The sequence below is a fragment of the Macaca thibetana genome, chromosome 1 (assembly GCF_024542745.1).
Source record: "Macaca thibetana thibetana isolate TM-01 chromosome 1, ASM2454274v1, whole genome shotgun sequence".
NCBI lineage: Eukaryota > Metazoa > Chordata > Mammalia > Primates > Cercopithecidae > Macaca > Macaca thibetana.
Window position 1 is genome coordinate 194,861,543 of NC_065578.1, and position 20,655 is coordinate 194,882,197.

The window sequence follows — 20,655 nt, forward strand, 5'->3', positions numbered from 1 at the left end:
GAAGGGTGGGGGGTTGGACAGACAACACCATAGATGTGTCTATAATGATGATGATGGAAAAGTTTTGGTGTCTTCAGACCACAAAGGCTGTTCCTTTATATCTTTTTTGGTACCACATATCCCTACCTTAACCTCTGTTCCAGGATGCCCATATTCTCTCTGTTCACCAACCTGGCCAGTAGCCAACAATTGGCTCAGTAAAGTGGGAATGGGTGGAGAAAATAAACAGGAAGGAGTTGAAAGAAGTGCCACCTGAATGCGCCAGTTGCCATCCCCTACTTTGACCCATGATTTCCACAAAACAGAATTCATATTCTTCACAAATGTGATATTTTAAGTTGCTGATATTCACTCAAATCTATTCTAGTCTTGGAGAAAGTGGCGAAGACCTGCCAAGCTTCAAATATCCTTTACTGAGTTTTTTTCTTAATAACTTAGGTGATGAAAACATTCCTTCCCTGATTTGACCACCTTTCAGTTCTGGGGAGTGTCCACCAAGTGGCACGAAGGGAATCAGCAGTTTCCCATAAGCATCTGGCTCAGCATGGTGGGCAGAGGTGGTTGGTAATGACGCTGGTTCATCCAGGGAAGGGAGGGCTGGTGAGTGGGTGTGTGTTTAAGAATCACAGCAGGTTCCAAGCTGAGCATCCTACAAGACTAAGAGACATGATCACCCCAAATTCAGCTAACGCTCATGTTATCACGCTGCAGAGGACCCCATTCACCTGAGCAATATAATTGAAAATATAATGGAGGTTACGAGCTTCTTTCTGTTCTGTGCCCCTGGGCCCCAGGTCTTCTGTCTGCTCCAGGCTAGGGGAGGTGCAGGGAGGGTGAGACTCATGGTGGGTTTTTATTCCCTGATTACACTTGCTGAGTTCTTGGTACAGGACATGCGAAGGACTTGGTGCCAGGACTTGCTGCAGTGACTGGTGAAGAAGCCTTGGACAGACCTGCTGGGGCAATTACAGGCCACAACAGCCTAAAGTTCTAGCAAATTGAGAAATAACCACCTGTTATAACTTACCAAAATACTGTCTTGCAGAGATATGAATATATTCACACCTCAGTGAGCTCTAATGGTATTGTAAAGGGACTGGGACACAGGAACAATGCTGCCTTGGGGGCATGCTGACCAGACAGCTTTCCAAATGCGTGGATGCATTGTGCCTTGGCCACTCACACGCCAACTAGTGGCCCAGAGCTCTGGCCAGGCAACCTGAACTCAGGTAATGTGTCTTCCCTGGACACCACGTAGCTGGAGTAGTTTTGTTTCCTGAGATGCAAAAAAACAGAACAGCACGGAAATATTGGGCAGTGACACCAGCTGTGACACCATAGCATGTTAAAGGGCCTTTTGCTGTCGAAAGAGCCAACAACTCAACAGTGCCATGTTTGGACCCCTCAGACTAAGCCTTGGAGTGTGCTGGGTTTGCACAGGGTGAGCTGGTGGAACAGTGGTGGAAGCAGCTGAGCCAATGCTAGGCTCCAAGTGGAACCTTAGACTCCTCAAGTGGCGGCCCTGAGAAGGGCTGCTTAGTCAGTGCAGTCTAAAGTCGATGTTTGGAGAACTGCTCAACACCCAGGTCTGGAAACCTCGCTCCCAGGGTTATTAGCACATCCAGTAGTAGGTAGAAAAAGAAGAGGAAGACTCATGAAACTGATTCTGCTCACTGGTTACAGCAATGACCTTGGCTTGGGCAGAGGTAAAAACTCATCTGAAATAAGGTTCCTGGAGTATTTATCATTCTATTTCTCTCTTCTAGGCAAGGAGTTTCCAAATCTAGCCCAGGGCCAATGCCTGGAGCTCTTGTTTGAAATGCAGATTCCTGAACACCAGCCCCAAAGATTCTGATCCAACAGGGGTGGGGTATACTCAGGAATCTGTATGTGTATCAAGGGCCCTGTTCCAGGTGATCCTGACTTAGGGGATCCAAGGACCAGCATTTGGGAAAAACCACTCTAACACACCCCATCTCCATATATTATTGTTATTCACTGAGAATTGGTGGTGCCTCAGATGAGGAGCCAGTGTAACAAACAGCCAGCATGTTCCTACACTCCCGCACGGACGCACCTATGTGTCACGGGGCATGCGTCTCTGAGATCTGCCTCCCAGCCACTTCATACCATCCTTGTGGCACACATGCACATTACACCGATTCAGTTCAGCAAATGTTTATTGGGTACCTACAATAGGCAAGGCACAGTACCAGCTGCTGTGGGCTACAAAGACAAGAAGGCTAGGCCTCACCCTCGAGAGGCTTACAGTCTAATAGGGAGAGATACACTCACAGTAACAAAAATACAAGGCAAAATGAGGTGAGCTCTATGGCAGAGGCAAAAACAACGGGAGAACAGCGAGCAGGGATATATCAGACATATCTCAGCCGATCAGATGTTGGATGCAGGGAGTGGTGTTTCCCAGGCCCCGGGAGGTGGGTCGGGTTCACACAGGTGAACTGGAAAAAGAAGCACACTCAGGCACAGGCAACGTATAGAGGTGGGAAAGTGCAATGAAATGCTCAGAGAACAGAGATGCCTGCCTTGACCAAAACACAGGAGGCCAACAGGATAACAGAGGACCTAAGTTGGAGAAGTGGTTTCAGGCCAGATGGTGGGATCGCTCATAGTAGGATTTCATTCTTTTTTTTTTTTTTTTTTGAGATGGAGTCTCACTATGTCGCCCACGTTGGAGTGCAGTGGCACGATCTCGGCTCACTGCAAGCTCTGCCTCCCAGGTTCACGCCACTCTCCTGCCTCAGCCTCCTAAGTAGCTGGGACTACAGGCGCCCGCCACCACGCCTGGCTAATTTTTTTGTATTTTTAGTGGAGATGGGGTTTCACTGTGTTAGCCAGGATGGTCTTGATCTCCTGACCTCGTGATCCGCCCGCCTTGGCCTCCCAAAGTGCTGGGATTACAGGCGTGAGCCACCCTGCCCGTAATTTTTTTTTTTTTTTTTTTTTTAATGAGACAAAGTCTTGATCTACCGCCCAGGCTGGAGTGCAATGCCACAATCATAGTTCACTAGAGCCTCAGCCTCCTGAGATCAAGTGATCCTCCTCCAAGTAGCTGGGACTACAGGCACATGCCACCACACCCAGCTAATTTTGTGTGCATGTGTGCTTTTTGTAGAGACAGGCTCTCACTTTGTTGCACAGGCTGGTCTCAGACTCCTGACCTCACACGATCCTCCTCCCTTGGCCTCCAAAAGGGCTGAGATTATGGGCTTAAGCTACCACACCCAGCTATAGTGAGGAGATCTGACTTCATTCCATTGGTAATGGTGAACCATTGAAGGTTTGTGAGCAGAGGAGTGACACGACTTCATTTCCACAAGTCTGGGCACACTGCTGTGAGTAATACGTGATTAGCTTTATTCTTTTTGTTAACTTTACTCTATGGCTTACACTCATGCCTGGTCTCAAAGCAGAAGTGCAAACCTGAGCCCCGTAACCACACGTACTTTCCAGGCTGCACAAAGCAGGAAGCAGTGGCCTTAGCTAGGTAAACTGTGGGCTCATTTAACAGCTTTGCACCTTCTCCACAGAAAAGGAAGTGAGGCTTTCCAGAACGATTTGAGAGTAAGGGGCAGAGCACAAGGACGGTACTTCACAAACTTCTGTCACCTAAGCATGGCAAGAATAAGCTGCAGAGAAAATGGGAGTGCAGAAGAAAATGGTGGAGAGATGCAATTGATGTAACTAGCATCATCCAAACTGAACCCTTTCCCAGTATGACTTCTGTAATAACTCACCTCCGCCTCCAGCTAGTGGGAAGGGAGATTCCACAGTCTGACTCACTAGATCAGTAGATGGGGTTTCTAAGCGCTCTACACATAGAAGGATCTCTGTGGATAGAGGCTCCTAGGATCCTGCTTAACCATCCAATGAGGAAGGAGAATGGTGCCCACCCGCTCCTGGGCCACCCCAGCCCGCGAAGGGATGCGAGGCCACTGCTGTCCAGGTGGACACAGCAATGCTGGTTAGCGAGGGCTCCCCCAGAACCTCCACACCAGCCGAAGTGGGTGCTTGGGTGGAGAGCACAGAGGGGGGTGAAGTCACAGCTGGGTTTCCGAGGAGAAATGCTCCTGGGGCGCTGGCATGCACCTCCGGGCCTGGCCCAGTGGGGCCTCCGGCACTATTGCTGATGGTCCACAGGCACGGATAGGGGCTGCAGAGACAGAGAAAGAGGGGAAGGGAATGTTCAATGGCACTTCAAGGAAGGAGTGCCGCCTGACAAGCACGCACATAGCACTGAGAAGTTACAAGAGGGCTTCTGGCCATGGCTTGATTTGTAGCTGTGACACAGATTAGTCCTGTTTCTGCAGAAAAGCTAAGAGAAACAGCAAAGTATGGTGGAATGATGATAACATTAAGTAGTACTGGCCCTGCCACCAGTGAGTTATTTGGTTTTAGACACAGAATTTCATTTATCTGGGCTCCCTTGCCCAGATTTCTATTGCCCTGCCTATGTAAAATTGGCAGGGCAATAGAAAAAAGGTATTAAAACTATATGATTGCTGCATCTGATCTCTCCCTGGCCAATGTGGCATAATAACCAGGAAACATCACTGTCAGAAGACTTGAGTTTAAATCCCAGCTCTACCACTTATTAGCTCTGTGGCCTTGGCTAAATTATTTAACATCTCTGAGTGTCAGTTTTCTCATCTTCAAGATGTGGTGTCATAATTTTACCTACCTTACAGAGATTGCTACAAGGATTAAATAGGAGAAGAATATGGTCCTTAGCATGTAGTACTCAGTAAATGGTGGTTGTTATCATTATTTCTTCCATTCCTGGTCTCCACCTGTGATCTCTGGTGCCTGGCAGAAAGGCTGAGAGCTAGAACACTCTCTTTGCCTTCTCTAGTTGTATAGCACTGGTTCACACACATGGTTGCACATTCGGCACACTGGAATCACTCAGGGAGTTTTTAAAAGTAATATTGCTGCCTGGGTCCCACTCTCACCCCACTCCCTTGCCCCAGAGATTCTGATTGAACTGATCTGGCATGCAGCCTGAGTATGAGGATTTTTTTAAGTTTCCCAGGTGATTGTAATTTACAGCCAAGCTTGCACCTTAATATAGATGCAGTTGGAACAGGTGCAATGATCCCAATGTTTTCAGCCTTTAGTCATCACTACATTTCTTACATTTCAGAGTTTCTGCATTGCCCAATAATATTGCTTGAGAATGGGCTTATTATCCAAAGGCAATATTGAATACATTTGTTTTGTTTTGTTTCTAACAAAATATTTATGGAGTCAGGAATTAGTTAAACACACCAACAGAGAAGCCAGAGTTGGCAATGCCATCATTCACCTGGTGCCATTTTTCAGTGCTCCAGGCCTCCTTGGACCATATGAAACCTGCAGTAGCCCATCCTCTGAGCTCTCTCTGAGCTAGCTCAGCTTATGGGGATTCTGGCCCTAATCTTCAGAAGATGCTCTTCTACATTATCTCTTACAGACCCTTTCTGATGCCGCCTGGGCCAGTGGGAGAACCATGGGCTCTGAGCTGTACTGCTTACTGCTCATAGTTGTCTTTGAGTACTACAGATGACTTATATATAGATGACTTATATATATGTAAGTATCCAGTATACAACTTGGCACATGATTATTTAATATCTTCAGGAACCCTCATCTTCATTTTCTTTTTCACTTTCTACCACAGCCCAAATCAATCCTTTTCCCTCAGATCCTCTAGATCAGTGTCAAATACAAATGATGCTCTAGATCAGTGTCAAAATGCAAACCATAAATGCCAGCTGCATATGTAAGTTTAAATTCTCTAGTAGCCACATTTAGAAAAATATTAATAAATTTATTAACATTTTATTTAACCAAAATATTCCAAATATTATCATTTCAACATGCATTTGATGTAAATATATATATTATATATGTATATATTTATATCACAATATTAACATAACATCTATATTTACATATACTATATTTTATATATTTATATATTTTTATATTTTAAATATAATATATATTAAAATATATCTTATATATATAAATTATAAATATATATTAAAATGTATAGTATATATTTTATATATGACATATATAAAATATAAATGATGTTTTTTATATATAATATATAAAACATATACTATATATTTGAATATATTCAACATATATTAATATACATACTATATATTTAAAATATGAAAATATATAAAAATATATAATATAGTAGTATATATTGTATATATATAAAAAATTGGGATATTTATTCTTTGTTTCACACTAAATCTTCAAAATCCTGTGGGTATTACACTCACAATGTATCTCAACTTGGACTAGCTGCATTTCAAGTGTTTGACAACCACAGGTGGCTACTGCACTGGACAGCACAGCTTTATACCCTGCTATATCAGCAACACCCAGGAACTTGGTAGAAATGTAGAATCTCAGGCCCCCACCCAGACCTACCAATCAGATTCTGCATTTTAACAACAACCCCAGGTGATTCTAAGCCATCACATTCTCCTTATTCTAGACTTACAAATCATAAGTCGTCTGATGTCTTCCCAAATCCAATCCTTTTTTTTTTTTTTTTTTGAGACAGAGTTTCACTCTTGTTACCCAAGCTGGAGTGCAGTGCCTCAGCTTAGTGCAACCTCTGCCTCCTGGGTTCAAGTGATTCTCCTGCCTTAGCCTCCCAAGTAGCTGGGATTATAGGCACGCACCATCAAACCGGCTAATTTTTGTATATTTAGTAGAGACGGGATTTTACCATGTTGGTCAGGCTGTTCTCAAATCAGGGGATTCACCTGCCTTGGCCTCCGAAAGGGCTGGGATTACAGGTGTGAGCCACTGCACCCAGCCAAGTCTCATCTTTTAATTTTGATTCCACTTTGGACCTTCTCAAAATTCTGCATAACCATATTGAACATAATAGCTGACATTTACACAGAATGTTACTGCTTACAAAGCATGTTAATGCATTTTCTAATTTCTGCATTTGATGCTCATGGTAACTCTACAAAGTAGGTCATATTATTTCCATGAAAGAAATAAGAAAGCTGAAGCTCAGTAAGGTTAAGAAAATTGCCCAAAGCCACAAAGTCACTACTGAGGTAGAACTGGGACTCAAACCCCTGCCTGTCAGACTCAACGAGGCCTTCTCTTCCCACTTCACCACTCAGATTTCTAGAAGTCAGAACTTAATGCAGGTCGCTGGTGTGAGGACTAAACCATGGGGTCCTCCATGCTACACTTAGCCCTCTTACCAGGGTTGTGAGACCAGGCATCCACAATATGTCCCCCTTTTAGGATGGGTGACTCACGGGAAAGTGGACAATAGTGGTTCTTCACTTCTCAGTGTATGTTTATACTTTTCCTCTTCAATTCCTCTACAGTCAGTATCTATTTGCTACCACCATAGTTTAACGTGTTTCTGACTGGTTTAAGACAAATGATCCCAGGCCATAATGTCTATCCTTTTTTTTTTTTTTCTTTTTGAGACGGAGTTTCACTCTTGTTGCACAAGCTGGAGTGCAATGGCGCGATCTCAGCTCACTGCAACCTCCGCCTCCTAGGTTCAAGCGATTCTCCCGCCTCAGCCTTCCGAGTAGCTAGGATTACAGGCACACACCACCATGCCCAGCTAGTTTTTGTATTTTTAGTAGGGACGGGGGTTTCACTATGTTGGCCAGGCTGGTCTTGAACTGCTGACCTCAGGTGATCCACCTGCCTCAGCCTCCCAAAATGCTGGGATTACAGGCATAAGCCACCATGCCCTGGCTATCCTTTTAAATATAAGAAATGGGATACGACTGAGCTGTTTCTCCAATTATGAAAGAACTCCATCCTGTTGCCACCTTGACTTCTTAGTGGTTTACAAGTCAAGACAATAGGTTAGACCAAGCCACCCTAGGAAATAGAATGAACTTGAGTCCCCAGTGCTAAAGTAAACCCCTAAGACCACCAATGAGCGAGCTGATGGTGTTGGTCTTACCTGGGACCTGGATTGATTGGTCCGTTGGTGTGGGGTACAGACAGGATGCTGGCATGAGGTGTGGAGGATAAGGATGTCCAGCTGTCAGGTCCCGAGAAAACTTGCAGATTATTGCTTGAGCTTTCTATCAAATTCACTTTGGGGAAATAACAATAGTTGAATTGATAGCAAATGTAGAAAACATAAAGATGGTGACCAGTGACATTATCCTAAGGCAAAATATAACCATGGCTTGCACCACAGGCACCAACAGTTTGTTAGTTCTTTCTCAGGGAAATAGAAAATAAAAAGAAACATAGGTTTCTTGAAGGTCGACCATATGCCAGGTGTCATTCATAGTTTAATCTTCACACCAGTGACTCCTTAACTCCATCTTATAGATAAGCCTCAGGGTGGTAGGATTATTTGCCCTGGGTATCACCGATCTGTCTAACTCATTTCACCGCAGTCACTCTCTTTTAAGAAGGGACCATACCAGCCTCCCCTCAAGCTAAGCCTAAGGGCCACCAGTGCCCCAGATGAGATTTCTGAGGTCCAGGAACTTATTCTTCTCAACCATCCCCTAGAAGGTTTAAATATCTCAAGCACAGTGCCTTTTGACCAGGTGTGGTGCTCACACCTGTAATCCTGGCACTTTGGGAGTCCAAGGCAGGGGGATCCCTTGAGCCAGGAATTTGAGAACTTTCTGGGCAACACAGAGAGACACCATCTCTACAATTAAAAAAAAGAAAAAAAACATACCTTTTTATAAAAAGAAGTAGATTGTATGATCTCACTTATATGTGGACTCTAAGATTAAAGTTGAATACATAAAAGCAGAGAGTACAGCAGTGGTTACCAGGGGTGGGAAGCTGGGGAAATGAGATATTGGTCAAAGGATGTAAAATTGCATTTATGTAGGATGAGTAAGTCTAGAGATCTAACTTACAATCTGAAGACTATAGTTAGCAATACTGTACTGTGTACTGGAAATTTGCTAAGAGAGTAGATTTCAGGTGCTTTCATCATGAAAAACAGTAACTATGTGAGGAGATGGACATGTTAATTTGCCTGACAGCAGTAATCACTTCACTATGCATATTATATCAAAACATCATGTTGTACACCTTAAATATACACAGTTTTTATAGAGGAGAAAAAGAAGAATGTCTTCCATTTCTTTGAATCTCTATTTGCATAAATAGTGTATATATAAGAGAGAGGAAGAAGGCAGAGGGAGGGAGGAAGGAAGGGAAAAGGGGGAGAAAGGAGAGAGAGGAGGAAGATTCCAATGTCTATCTCTGGTGCTATGGTTTGAATGTGTCCCCCATCGTTCATGTGTTGGGAACTTAACTCCCAATGCAACAGTGTTGAGAGGTGGGGCCTTCAAGAGGTGATTAGGCCGTGGGGGCTCTACCCTCGTGAATGGGTTAATGCCAATATTGCAGGAGTGGGTTTCTGATAAAAGGATGGGTTTAGCCTCCTGCCCTCTCCCCCTCTCTTTCCCTGACTATCTGTGTGAGGCCTTCTGCAACATTATAATACAGCCAGAAGACCCTTACCATACACTGGCACCTTAATCTTCAACTCCCCAGCCTCCAGGACTATGAGAAAATAAATTTCCACAGCTTATAAATTACCCTATCTCAAGTGTTTTCTTATAGCACCACAAAGGGGACTAGGACACCTGCCCATGTCTCTTCTTTTTACGATCTGGCACTTGCAAGCTCTCCAGCCCTAACTCTTGCATTTTCCATCTGTCCGCACTCCCCCTACATTCTGCTCCAAAGCTATTCTCAGACAACCTAGGGTCTCTCCCCCTTCTGTGTCTTTGCTCAGCCCACTCTCTCTACCTGGAATGTCCTGCGCCTCTGCCTGTGGCACAGGCCATCCTCCACCTTTTACCCCTGCCCACTCTCACTCTGTCCTTTTCTATTCATCTTTCAAGGCTCACTTTAAATGTTAACCCCTCTGGGCAGCCTTTGCTGCCCCACCAGGCATATCCAGCTGCTCTTTTTCCTTCATTCCCATGGCACCCTGACTTGTGTGTTTTGTTGGCTGTTTCTCAAACTCTAGAGCACTTATGAATCCCCTGGAGATCTTGTTAAAATGCAGACCCTGATTCAGGAGTAGAGCCTGAAAGTCTACATTTCTGACAAGTTCCCAGGTGATGCTTCTGCATTATATTAGGATTCGTTATTTACATATTTGTGCAATCCCGAGCTCCTCCAGGGAAGAAGCTATGTCTTTTTTTTTTTTTTTTTTTTTTTTTGAGACGGTATCTTGCTCTTGTTGCCCAGGCTGGAGTGCAGTGGCACGATCTTGGCTCACTGCAGCCTCCACCTCCCAGATTCAAGCGATTCTCCTGCCTCAGCCTCCCAAGTAGCTGGGATTATAGGCACCCGCCACCACGCCTGGCTAATTTTTGTATTTTTAGTACAGACGGGGTTTCGCCATGTTAGCCAGGCTGGTCTCCAACTCCTGACCTTGTGACCTGCCCGCCTCGGCCTCCTAAAGTGCTAGGATTACAGGCGTGAGCCACCACACCCGGCCCTGAAGCTATGTCTTAATCACTTTCCTATCCCACTGCCTAGAAGAACATGGTATGCAGTAGGTGCTCAGAAGATGTGATTTGATGCTGACCACAGGAAAGAACAAGGAAGTAGAGCGAGCCACAGATCAGTTTCTGCTACTGATAAGCTACATAATCCCCCCTCCTGGCAGCAATGGTTGAGGTTGCCAAGGGTAGCAGGCTAAGGGACACAGGGACAGGTAGCTGGTGACCAGGAGGACCCTCTACAAATGCAGAGCTCAGGGTGTCACCGAGGAAGGAAGGAGGCTGGAATCCAAATACTCTCCACTATCTCCCATGCCATGAACTTTGCTTGTTTTATTGAGTGTCAATCTCTTCACATTAGTATAGAATCTCCATACGGGCAGGGCATGTGTCCGTTTCATTCCTGTGCTTGAAACAGAGCCTGGCATATAGTCGATCCTCAATAAATATTTGTTGCATGAATAATTTAATGAAAAAAGTAACCATTGTTTTCATTTCTCCCTTCTTTCTACAAATCTAATAACCAGGCAAGGACTGGGTCTACATAAGACAAAGGTGGAAAAGGCAGTAGTCAATGAGAAAAAAGCACACAAACAATACTGCTAACTTAAAAAAACAGTCGGACAGCAAAAATTATTTTAAAATATTAAGGTTGGGTTTGCATGTCTCCAACTGAATCCATCTAAGGCCTGAACATACAGGGATCCAGCTCCCCAGAGACCTTCCTAGTAGCTCCCTAACACTAGACTCAGTATTCCCTGAACTGAGCCATGAATGCAACCATAGAAAGGAGCCACGTGAAGGTGATGAACTGTGTTTCAGACCCACACAACTTGACGTGGCTTTTAGAGATCTGCCTGAACTGCTCAGAACACCAGTGTCCTGGCCTTTCATGCCCATTAGAAACCAGAAGACTGTGGGTTTTATGAAATAACTAAAAAAAAAAAAAAAAAAACTAAGATTGTTATACCTAGTTAATCAAATATTTGTACATAAAACAACAAAAAAAACCATAAAAACAGTAATATCATAGATGTATATTAGATGAAAAGGGTTCCATCTTTAGCTACTCCTTTTCCTAGCTGTTTATCCATTTCTCCCGGCTGCCCCGGCCCCAGCTCATACCCCAAGAGTTTAATCAGCAGAGTCACAGACCTGAGGGAGAATGGTTTCTATGCATGTATGCAGAAGGGTAGGGAGCCTGCCGGTGTCCTCGGAGGCCCGAATAGTGCTCACAGCCATGGTGGGTGTGGGGAGCAGGCAGAGGCAGAGGAGCGGCATACTGGTAATTGGAGTTTCCTGCTGTGCACACTCCTTCCGGATTGGAAAAGATCCAGCCTCCCACTAAAATAGACAAGAGGAAGACACCAAGACTGAGTCTGTGAACTCCCACACCAAAAATCAGGTGACCAGCTACTTTATACAACTACAATTCTTGTAAATGACACTGATGCTAGCCTGTGTGTTGGTACCATCCCCCGGCTGCCACTGCCCTTGCCCATGAGCAGGTAACTTGGCTTCTCTGGAAATGCGTGACCAGAACCGCTAACTTTGCCACATATAACATACACACGTCAAGAAGTTTGCTGAGAAGATTGCAACACATGAACTTTGAACTCCAGTGGTTCTGCACATGGCCCTAACCTATACAACAAGGTTTTTATTCCAGTTCATTCCACCTAAAGGAAAAAACTGACAGGGAAATGATAAATGAAAAATAGCTCAGAGCAGTCTGAGTTATGTGAGGCATGCAAAATGTATCAGGCCCAGAGGGATGTGAGTGTGAGGAGCACCTTCAGTCAAGGGCACCCCCTGCACCCATGCCCGGGGGCGATTCTTTAAAGGCATTTTTGTTCCTGACTAGCTGCCTCACCCATTATCTTCATGTTCCTGGAATGTGTGATACAAAGAACAATGTATAACCAATCAATAGCTCATGTTACGGTAAACAGTTTATGAATCGTCTCTTCTTTTTCCTTTAAAAACCCACTTGTAACTGCTGCTAACCCAAGCATATATTCAGGGGAACTTGAATCTATGCTCCCAAGTTGTAGTCCTCAAACTTGGCCCAAATAAACTTTCTACTTACATTAATGTTGCCTCAGTTTTTTCATTTAAGTTGACAGTCACTTTTAAAGAGTGCTTTTCGGCCGGGCGCAGTGACTCACGCCTGTAATCCCAGCACTTTGGGAGGCCGCAGCAGGAGGATCACAAGGTCAGGAGTTCAAGACCAGCCTGGCCAATGTGGTGAAACCCCGTCTCTACTCAAAATACAAAAATTAGCCAGGCGTGGTGGCGCGTGCCTGTGGTCCCAGCTGCTCAGGAGGCTGAGGCAGAGGAGTCGCTTCAACCCCGGAGGCAGAGGTTGCGGTGAGCTGAGATTGCGCCATTGCACTCTAGCCTGGGCAACAGTGAGAGTCTGTCTCAAAAAAAAAAAAAAAAAAAGAGTGCTTTTCTGAGAGCTGCTTCTCTTTATGCGGCTATACTCCCAGGTCTGGTATGGAAGGTGCGCTAAGATTGAAGGGAAGGAAGAAGTAAAGAACTCCGCAGCTGGCAAACTGCATAAGGGTTCTTTGCAAGCCAATATAATCCGAATTAAAGAGGGTTTCAGACACCAGGGTTAACTTTCCTACTCTGATGTCACTGACCGTGGGTTGCATTGCAGCTGCAGAGGATTCCCTCCGCCATCCTGGGACATGGACAAGGTAACACGCTGATGGGAACATTCAACACTCCCTGCAGAATCCCAGTGATATGACTTTACCTCTTCCTACAGCCTTCCAGCCCTCAAATAAAGACTTCCCCACGGAGGCTACAGCCTGCGTGACACATTGCTATGGGGACCAACTCCAAAATTAGCAAACACTAAGAACAGCAGAACTCCAAAACACCAGAGTGGCGAGCATAAAGTTAGGAGGCCAGCCAAGGACACACTGTCGAGGCTTCAGCGCCTCACTGACATGAAAACCAGAGTCTAAGAAATCCATCATTTTCATTCTTATCTCCTGCCTAAGATTTTTTTAAGATCCTTAAGCCTAGGACCATTGGCCCTCTCTCTGGAAATTCTGGAAAGGGCATAAATTTGTCCTTAATGGAATAAACAGTGTGTTGAGTTTTGATTTGGAAGAGACCTTAAGCAGTCCTGACAGGCAAAGATTCTGAGTGTGGAGGGAATTGGCTCCAAGTACAGCCCCAAGTACAAGAACCTCCTGCCTCGTGTACACCAAACTCACAGTGAGAACAGGTCACATGCTGGCTTTCAGAGAGAGCCTCCGGTACGTCTCTTAGGTGATTTCTGAAAGAGGAAAGAAAATGCACCACAGTTGTCCAACTTATGTGTGTCCACCATAAAGCATACCCAAAATTCTCCTTGAAGAGCAATCAATTTCTTAGAATAAGAAAACCAAACACCTTTTTCCCTATGCTCCTGTCCTTCCCCATTCTCCTTCCTTCAGGGTGCTGTCTCTACTTGTGCAATTGCTCTTGGAGTTCCAGTTTTACTGTTTACCCCTCTTTACCATATTAACAGCTATCCCTGTTTTTTGTTTCTTGGTTTTTGTTTTTATCTGAATAATTTGGGGATATTGTTCCTGACTGACAAGATTCAAGCAATAATAACAGCACAATTCCAGGGCACAATTACATATGTGATATGCTAGATCCACCAATGACTCTGTGAGGGAAATATTAACATATTTTTCTAATTTTGTAGATTAGAAAAGTGGATCTCGAGGAGGTAAACTGACTTATGCAAGAAGAAACAGCCAGTAAATTACAGAGCAAGGATTCAGTCAGGACCTCTTACTCAAAGTCCCAAATTCTTTGTATTATACCATGCTACTGTCACTTTGAATCTAGATTCTGTCATGTCACATGTCAGTTTATCCTTTAGGCCTTTTGTTAACTGAAAATGTTATAAGCGTGTCTTGTATATCATCATAATTTATTCCAATATTGGAGCTAGGCACAGTAACTCACTCCTGTAATCTCAGCAACTAAAGAGGCGGCGGCAGGAGGATCACTTGAGGCCAGGAGTTTGAGACTGTCTGGTCAACATACTGAGACCCCCGTCTCTTAAAAACAAACAAACAAACAAACAAAAAACAAAACCACATAGCCAGGCATGGTGGCACATGCCTGTAGTCCCCACTACTTCGGAGGCTGAGGCAGGAGGATAGCTTGAGCCCAGGAATTTAAGGCTGCAGTGAGCTATATCACACCACTGTACTCCAGCCTGCATGACAGAGCAAGACCCCATCTCTAAAATAATAATAATAACGTATTCAAATATTGGACAGGACAGGGTCCTGTGATGCATCATTATGAACATCCGTCCATTCATGTAGAGCCTTATCAGAGCCTTTAAGGTGAACAGGAAAGATTAGACAGTTTTTAAACTATTTAAAAGATTTGAAACTCAAGCAATAAAATCTGAACATTAAAAAGATAATCATATTTATACTGTAGGGTTTGTCAATTAAAAAGTCAATGATGAGCACCATAATCTTCTTTTTCCTGGGATGGAAAACACACAGAGGCTGAACATGGTGGCTCAAGCCTATAATCTCAGCAATTTGGGAGGCCAAGGCAGGTGGATCTCCTGAGGTCAGGAATTCAAGACAAAGCCTGGCCAACATGGTGAAACCCTGTCTCCACTGAAAACAAAAAATAAAAAATTAGCTGGGCGTGGTGGTGGGCACCTGTGATCCCAGCTACTAGGGAGGCTGAGACACGAGAATCGCTTGAACCCAGGAAGCAGAAGTTGCAGTGAGCAGAGATAGTGTCACTGCACTCCAGCCTGACTCTGTCTCCAAAAAAAAGATAGAAGGAAGGAATGAAGGAAGGAAGGGAGGGAGGGAGGAAGGAAGGGAGGGAGGGAGGGAGGGAGGGAGGGAGGGAGGGAGGGAGGGAGGGAGGGAGGGAGGGAGGGAGGGAAGGGAAGGGAAGGGAAAGGAAAGGAAGGAAAGGAAGGAAAGGAAGGAAGGAAAGGAAGAAAGAAAGAAAAGATATAGAGATGGCAGGTCGCTGACCCAAAGTAGCAGAGTCATCACTCATACCCCCAGAAGTCTCTGACTCCTTTTCTCAGCACAGGAAATGTGAACCTCTCCCCATTTTTCACTTTTCCTAGGCTAAGTGTAGTTTTTAAAAAGCAATGTATTAAGCCATGCTACTCAGAAGTAATTAGGAAAAAGGCAGAGTGAATTATTATAAATCTAAATCATTTAATTTTTTTAATGTGATTGTGCTACTTTCAAAAATCTGTAGTAAAACAGGTCTTTAAAAAAAAAAAAACACATTGTTAGTTAACAGTTCTCCTGGACCCCTATTATAAGGAATAGATAATTATGATTTGAATTTTCTAGATGTTGTTGAATATTGAATTGAATATTGGAAGCATATTTCTACATTCTTTTTTTTTTTTTTTTTGAGACGGAGTCTGGCTCTGTCACCCAGGCTGGAGTGCAGGGGCACGATCTCGGCTCACTGCAAGCTCCGCCTCCCGGGTTCATGCCATTCTCCTGCCTTGGCCTCCCGAGTAGCTGGCGGCCTACAGGCGCCCGCCACCACACCCGGCTAATTTTTTGTATTTTGAGTAGAGACGGGGTTTCACTGTGTTAGCCAGGATGGTCTCGATCTCCTGACCTCCTGATCCACCCACCTCGGCCTCCCAAAGTGCTGGGATTACAGGCGTGAGCCACCACGCCCGGCCAAGGAAACATATTTCTATCAAAGGTAATGCAAGTGCTACTGGTCTAGTTCCTTTCAAGATAATCATAAATTCCACATTTGTATTTGCATAAACCATTCATTAGAAGATTTCACTAAAATTTCTCTACTTACCTTTCCTTGGCATCCAAGAAGGCTTTGGCAAAAGGATTGTACTTGATTTTGAGAGCTGTTATCTTGCATTTACAAAGACAAGAAGTGTTAGTAAGAGTAGGATACACATAGGCAGACAGAACCCTTTGTCTTCTGTAAAACCAGGTTAATTCCCCCTCTTTTCCTTCCCTTTCCTGCCAGGCATGGTGGCTTATGCCTGTAATCCCAGCACTCTGAGAGGCAGAGGCCCTTTGCACCTTTGCTTACTCCAGCACTTAATCACCATTGCACTGTCTCTGGCAAAGGACATTTTATCATTGCATGTGGTGAAAATGCTAATGCCATGTAAAGTGAGAAAAGAAAGGGCAAAGCACTGGAAATAAGCAAAGCCCTGATGTGTGAAGCCTAGCATTCATTTTTTACTCATTTATTTATTTTTTTCAACAATCCTTGATCCCCTACTACATGTGATTTACTTATCTAGTCACTTGGAACACAGTGGAGAGCAGCACAGGTGTGATCCTGGCCCTCTGGGAAAGTGCCATCTAGCATCGAGTCCCTTATTCATAAATAACAGCTTACACATGGGGCCGTGTCAATGCAAAAAGCAAACTATCACCCCCATTCACTGTCACTCCCTTTATCTGCCTTAGCCTGAGCCTGTTTCATTTCTCATTAGAGACATCTGACATATAGATAGACAGTCATCGTGATAGAGATAAAAGAGATAGAAACAGAGAAATATTTATTTTTCATCTCTCCCCACTGGGATGTAAGTGCCTTGAAGACAGGGTATTCATCTGTTTTATTCATTGCAGTATTTCCAGCATTTAGAACAATATCCAGCATGTATTAAAGCCCAGCAAATATTTGTTGAGTAAATAAATATTTAGAGAATAGATATATATTATATATATATATTTAGATATATATATATATATATATATATATTTTTTTTTTTTTTTTTTTTTTGAGACAGGAGTCTTGCTCTCAGGCTGCAGTGCAGTAGCTCCATCTTGGCTCACTTCAACCTCCGCCACCTGGGTTCAAGTGATTCTCCTGCCTCAGCCTCCCAAGTAGCTGGGATTAGAGGTGCCTGCCACCACACCCAGCTGATTTTTATATTTTTAGTAGAGACAGGGTTTTGCCATTTTGGCCAGGTTGGTCTTGAATTCCCGACCTCAGGTGATCTGCCTGCCTCAGCCTCCCAAAGTACTGGGATTACAGACATGAGCCACCATACCCAGTATACAGAATATTTATATCAGCAAGGATCTGAGACTTGATGGAAGAAGGAAAGCAAAGACAGACCCAGATATGGTTTGGCTATGTCCCCACCCAAATTTCATCTTGAATTGTAGCTCCCATAATTCTCACATGTTGTGGGATGGACCTGGTGGGAGATAATTGAATCATGAGGGCAGTTTCCCCATGTTCTCATGGTAGTGAATAAGTCTCACAAGATCTGATGGTTTTATAAGGGGTTTCCCCTTTCTCTTGGCTCTCATTCTCTTTGCCTGCCGCCATGTAAGATGTGTCTTTTGCCTTCTACCATGATTGTGAGGCCTCCCCAGCCATGTGGAACTGTGAGTCCATTAAACCTCTTTTTCTTTAAAAATTACCCAGTCTCAGGTATGTCTTTATTAGCAGCAGGAAAATGAACTAATACAGCACCCAACTCCTTTTGGCCCAGAACTTGTGAAGAGAAATCAGGAGAAAGAAGAAAAGGAGGTATGGGGTCAGATAGGTACAACCTAGTCTTTCTCTTGGCTTAAACCTGGAGAGGTAGAAAAGCATACATGAAGCTAGCAGGGGGTGCAGAGGAGACATTGGCCTCCTTCACCCACCCCCACACCCACTCGCCACCCGGGATGCGTCTGCGTGGACTTGGCAGGGAAGCTTTGTTGACAGAGGGAGGTGCTGGGGCTAGGCTTTCCAGAGCTTGATTGCCATGGGGCATGTTCAAGACCCAGAAGTAACAAGTCAGGCTGAGAGATTGCTGGATGGGTCAAAAACGACCAGTCAGGTGGTTCAGAGAGAACTGTCCCGCACCTGCAGCCAGGGAAAGCTTCTGAGGGTTCACCAAGTCAGCAGCCAAATGACAAGTTCCGCACACCACCAGCTAAGCCAACAGCACACAAGTGGGCAGGGGCCTTGCCTGAAGACCAGAGGAGGTTAGGACATAGTCTCCAACTCCACATGCACCCCCGACCACCCACTTCCCAGAGTTACAAAGACCCAGTTACAAAGACCCACTTCCCCTCATAGACCCAGATTCCAGCCCAGGGAGAAAAGCTGGGAGAGAGGGCTATCTGCAGAATGGATTTACTTTATCATCAAAAGACTGGTCACCAGTTGAGGGACTGTTTACGTTATTAGCTAGTTCATTTCTGTTCCCATTGGCCAGCTGCAGGGGCTCTGCCAAGAGGCCAGTTTACTTATAGAAATGACATTTTCTCTGCACATCTGTGATGTGAGTTAAATCTGCAACTTCATTTCACCTGTAGGCACTAAGACAGTAGTTTCCAAACCTGGATGCTCAATAGAATCCTCTGGGGAGACTTTAAAATCTACAGATTCTGAGCATCATCCTTGGAGATTCTGACTCAGTTGGCTGGGTGGGTGTCAGGCCAAAATCTGTCTGTAAAGCTTCCAAATAAATACAGATGGAAGCAACAACAAGATCTCTTTTTTTCTTTTTTCTGAGACCAAGTCTTGCTCTGTCACCCACGATGGAATGCAGTGGCACAATCTCAGCTCACCGCAACCTCCACCTCCCAGGTTCAAGCAATTCTCTTGCCTCAGCCTCCCGAGTAGGTGGGATTACAGGTGCCCGCCACTGTGCCCAGCTAATTTTTGTATTGTTAGTGGAGACGGGGTTTCACCAGGTTGGCCAAGCTGATCTGGAACTCTTGATCTCATGATCTGCCTGCCTTGGACTCCCAAAGTGCTGGGATTACAGAAATGAGCCACCACACTCGGCCAAGATCTTATTTTTTTAACCTATCAGAGTGTCAAAGATGACAAAGATTGATAATAGTGTTGATCATGGTGTGGGGGCTATAAATAGAGATGCCGTTTTGAGGGAAGCAATTTGGCCACATCTATCCGTTTCTAGGTATTCACCCAAGCAAGCAAATGACAAATGCACCAGGATATTCATTGCATCATTATTTATAATAGAAAATAAAGGGCTAGGTGTGGTGGTTCACACCTGTAATCCCAACACTTTGGGAAGCCGAGGCAGACGGATCACCTGAGGTCAGGAGTTCAAGACCTGCCTGGCCAACATAGTGAAACCCCGTCTCTACTAAAAATACAAAAATTAACCAGGCATGGTGGTGCACGCCTGTAGTCCCAGCTACTTGGGAGGCTAAGGCAGGAGAATCGCTTGAACCTGGGAAGCGGAGGTTGCAGTGAGCCAAGATCACACCACTGCACTCTAGCCTAGGTGACAGAGCAAGACTCTGACTCAAAAAAAAAAAAAAAAATTAGCCAGGCGTGGTGACAGGTGCCTGTAATCCTAGCTACTCAGGAGGCTGAGGCAGGAGAATCGCTTGAACCCAGAAGGCAGAGGTTGCAGTGAGCCGAGATCACACCGCACAACAAGAGTGAAACTCTGTCTCAAAAAAAAAGAAAAAGAAAAAAAGAAAAGAAAACAGTTGGAAACAACTTAAACGTCCATTGGTGGGGGGCTGATTACGTGAAATAGTGTATTCATACAACAAAATATTCTGCAGGCATTACAGAAAAGGAGATATATGTAAGCATAATTACATAGAAAGGTAATCATAATACACTGTTAAACTGGAGAAAAAGAAATTTGCAGATTAATAATATATACAACATGAGCCAATTTATGTGAGGAAATCTACATTCACATATATATTTACAAATACATAGAACATATATATTTACAAATACATAGAAAATTTGTCAAAAAAACACACTCTAAGTTATTCTTCATCATGTCCATGGGGAGTGAGATTCCAAAACTGAAGAAAACGGTACAGCTACCTTATGGTCTTCATGTTTACTTTATATACTTCTGTACTGTCAGTTTATTATTGTTGTTAAATAAATAAATATTATCTTTAAAGAACATTTTTAAAGTTTAATCAAAAAGAATTCAACCCTCTCTGGGTTCTTCTGATAATCATCAAAGCATGTGAACAGACCCAAAGCAGCTCACAGACAGGCCGGACGCTAACCACTCAGCCCTCACAGCCAGGCGGCTCAAGTCACTGGGCAGCAGCAGACTTAACTGTGCTCAGATATTGAACATTAACAAGCAGGATTGATAGCATAACAAAACCCAAGG

The 20,655-nt window shown here is 44.2% G+C and overlaps 1 protein-coding gene across 1 annotated transcript in view; it reads right to left on the reverse strand.

Moving 5' to 3' along the window:
• Positions 1–2,162: 2,162 nt before the first annotated feature.
• Positions 2,163–20,655, reverse strand: part of TBX19 (T-box transcription factor 19) — a 34,215-nt gene continuing 15,722 nt past the window's right edge. The window contains exons 4-8 of the mRNA XM_050784821.1: positions 16,356–16,417; positions 13,748–13,809; positions 11,670–11,858; positions 7,979–8,114; positions 2,163–4,174 (exon numbers count right to left, since the gene is read on the reverse strand). Coding sequence (XP_050640778.1) covers positions 3,880–4,174; positions 7,979–8,114; positions 11,670–11,858; positions 13,748–13,809; positions 16,356–16,417 — 744 coding nt within the window. The 3' untranslated portion in view covers positions 2,163–3,879. The remainder of the gene's footprint in view (positions 4,175–7,978; positions 8,115–11,669; positions 11,859–13,747; positions 13,810–16,355; positions 16,418–20,655) is intronic.